The sequence below is a fragment of the Cyprinodon variegatus genome, unplaced genomic scaffold (assembly GCF_000732505.1).
Source record: "Cyprinodon variegatus isolate N-32 unplaced genomic scaffold, C_variegatus-1.0 Scaffold1151, whole genome shotgun sequence".
Taxonomy (NCBI): Eukaryota; Metazoa; Chordata; class Actinopteri; order Cyprinodontiformes; family Cyprinodontidae; genus Cyprinodon; species Cyprinodon variegatus.
This window is the reverse complement of record NW_015151604.1, coordinates 130819-133499: the sequence shown is the minus strand read 5'-3', so window position 1 is coordinate 133499 and position 2681 is coordinate 130819. Positions and strand designations below refer to the sequence as shown.

At 39.5% G+C, this 2681-nt stretch overlaps 1 protein-coding gene across 1 annotated transcript in view; it reads left to right on the top strand.

The window, feature by feature from the left end:
* The first annotated feature begins 210 nt into the window (after window positions 1–210).
* Window positions 211–2681, top strand: part of LOC107101783 (neuronal membrane glycoprotein M6-a-like) — a 38316-nt gene continuing 35845 nt past the window's right edge. Inside the window, exon 1 of the mRNA XM_015400832.1 lies at window positions 211–395. Within this exon, the coding sequence (XP_015256318.1) occupies window positions 359–395 (37 nt within the window). The 5' untranslated portion in view covers window positions 211–358. The remainder of the gene's footprint in view (window positions 396–2681) is intronic.

Sequence of the window (2681 nt, the reverse complement as noted above, 5' to 3'; positions counted from 1 at the left end):
AGACAGAAAGACTAGGGAACAATAGATGAAGAGAATTAATGAGGAACCGATCAGTATGTGTTATTTAGAAAATTATATTTTGAATATAACTTTCATGGTTGCTTGTTCAGACAGCTGATTTCAGGCTTTAAAGCTTATGTGGATGGAAGCACTGATGGGATGCTGGAGAAGGCAGCAGTGAGGAGAGAGAGCAGAGCATCGAAACAGGGACTTCCCTTAGCCTCCATCATCTGCAGGGAGGGAAAAAAGACATTCACACACACACTGCCTCCCACGTACACACATACACGCACACTGTGTCGAGCACTAGCAAGAGGCTTCACACGAAATCCAGACAAAGGGACTGTAACCTGCAACGATGGAGGAAAATATGGATGAATCCCAGAGCCAGAAAGGTAGGAAGGAAGATGCATTTCTCTATTTAAGTCTTTCATCAGCTCCCGAACTATCCATTGTTCTATTCCTTCATCCCTCTCGGTATCATGGGAGTCCTTTGTGTGTGCAGTGGGCAGATATGAAACAGGCAGTGTTCACATCCTGCAGAAAAAACATAACATTTTCTTTTTATTTCAGTTTTTTCCTGATTTAGTGTTGAGAAATAGTTTTCCTCATTGTCGTTCTGAGCAGAAACGATGAGACAAGGCGTGAATTTTAATGAAGTCGTCTCCATGTCTGTTCCTGATCCCATTTTGGGATAATCAGAGCCTGTTTTCCAGAGTGCTTCGTTGAATGGAAGCATAAATAAGCAGAATGTTTGGGCTGAGGATGAAAGGAGATGACAGACACTGGAGGTTCGTGTTGTTTTGGAGGCTGGACGGACAGATGGACGGCCAGATGGATGGATGGATGCATGGATGGATGGATGGAGGAGGTGGGAGTGGCTCGGGGGAGGAAAGGGGGAGAGAAAGGGTGGGAGCGTGGGGCAAAAGCATGAAATAAGGACTAAAAATGTGCGGGAGGGGGGATAAGTGGGGCAGTGATTGATGCCTCCACTGGGATTTTCTTTGTTAGCCTCCATTGTTGCTTCTTTACGCTTGTCTGAACGCCTTTTCCTCTCCCCTCTGCACGTCTCCCCCAGTTTCTTTCATGTCTTACACTCCTCATCCTTTCCCTCCATTTTCTCCTTATCTTATCTTTGGAGGCCGTTCCTTGGATTTTCCAATCTCGGATGACATTTTCTGCATCCATCATCCTCCTTCTTCATTTCTGGGCCTAAATTTTCATCTTGGTTCATCTCATACTGACAGTTCCCTCCCTTTACTGTCTTCTCTCTCTCTCCATTTGCTTTGTTGTTGTTGTTTATTTACCTTTTGCAACTTTTTCCCTAAAAGTTAAATTCTTCAACTCCAGTTTAACATTTAAAAAATAGATATGTATATATCTATTTTTTCAATGTCCAGAAATAATTTTAATTATTATTGTTGTTGTTGTTGTCGTTGGTGCTAAAAATGGGCGTGTCCCTCATTTTCATCACACCTTCGCTCTTCCACACATAAAATGCAGTTTTACAAATAAAGAAAATCTGAGACGTTTTAACAGAACTTAGAGTATTTCCTTCTGATGTTTCTTTATAAACATTATTAACACTGTATCTATGGAAACATCACAGTGGCATTGTCTTCTACTGTGTGATAGGTTGATTTGTGTGCTTTTTCTGGAAGAAACCACTTCCAGCCAATGGGAGAGCTTACTGGCGATACTCGGTTCGCTCATGCAAACATCATTTTTCAACCCAATACCTTTTTTTTTCTCTACATCTTACCTCCTCTCCTTCTGTTCATCCACTGATCCAGTTCCCTTTCCGACTGCAGGTGTCCTCCTCCCCATCTTCATCTCTTTTGTTTATAGTCCCTGTAATGTTTTCATTGTTTATCCCAATCCAAAAAATATGTGACTCACCATTAAATGTGATAAACTGAGGTGGGTGAGAGGAGGACAGAAATAAAGTAAATTGTTTCTTGTGAAATGCGGAAAACCTGAACAGTTTTTCTTTGTTGGGGAGGCTGCATTTTAGTTTTGATCTATAGAAATATGCAGCTCTTCTCGAACTTTGAGGTGTCCTAAAATGTGAATAACGGTGAAATCGTTCAGACAGTGAGCCTTGATGTTAACAGGCTGAGCTGATTGGCCCAGTGACATCATTACCCGTTAATAACACTCTGTCTCACGCCTCACTTATTGTCATGTTATATAATACTGTCAAACAGTTTGGTCCAACCGACATTTTAGAGTCGAGGTTTAGAAAATATTACAGTTTTCAGTTTGCAATCTGTCAAATAATAGTGTCTTTCGAGAAAGAAAATAACTCACACAGTTATTGTGTCTTTTAACTTTAAAAGTAATACAATATTTGGTGACTCTAAAACTAAGACCTGGTTGATGCCAAACATAAATCTTATTATTTTGATTATTCAGTTAAAATCTCAATTTTTATATATGTCAACACTACGTTGAGTTTTTGAAGTTTTTAGATATTTGTATGATTCAGACATGTTGGTAATTATCTTTTTTCAGCAGAATACAGAACAGATAAAAGCAGTTTTGATTTCTTTTAACACAAACATGAAAGTTAGACAGATCCAACCAGCAGGATGAATGTTTATTAAATAAGCAACATAGTGCAAACCCTTCATCAGCATCACCAGTTAGGACAATTAAATTAAGTCATTTTTAAGAAGCTC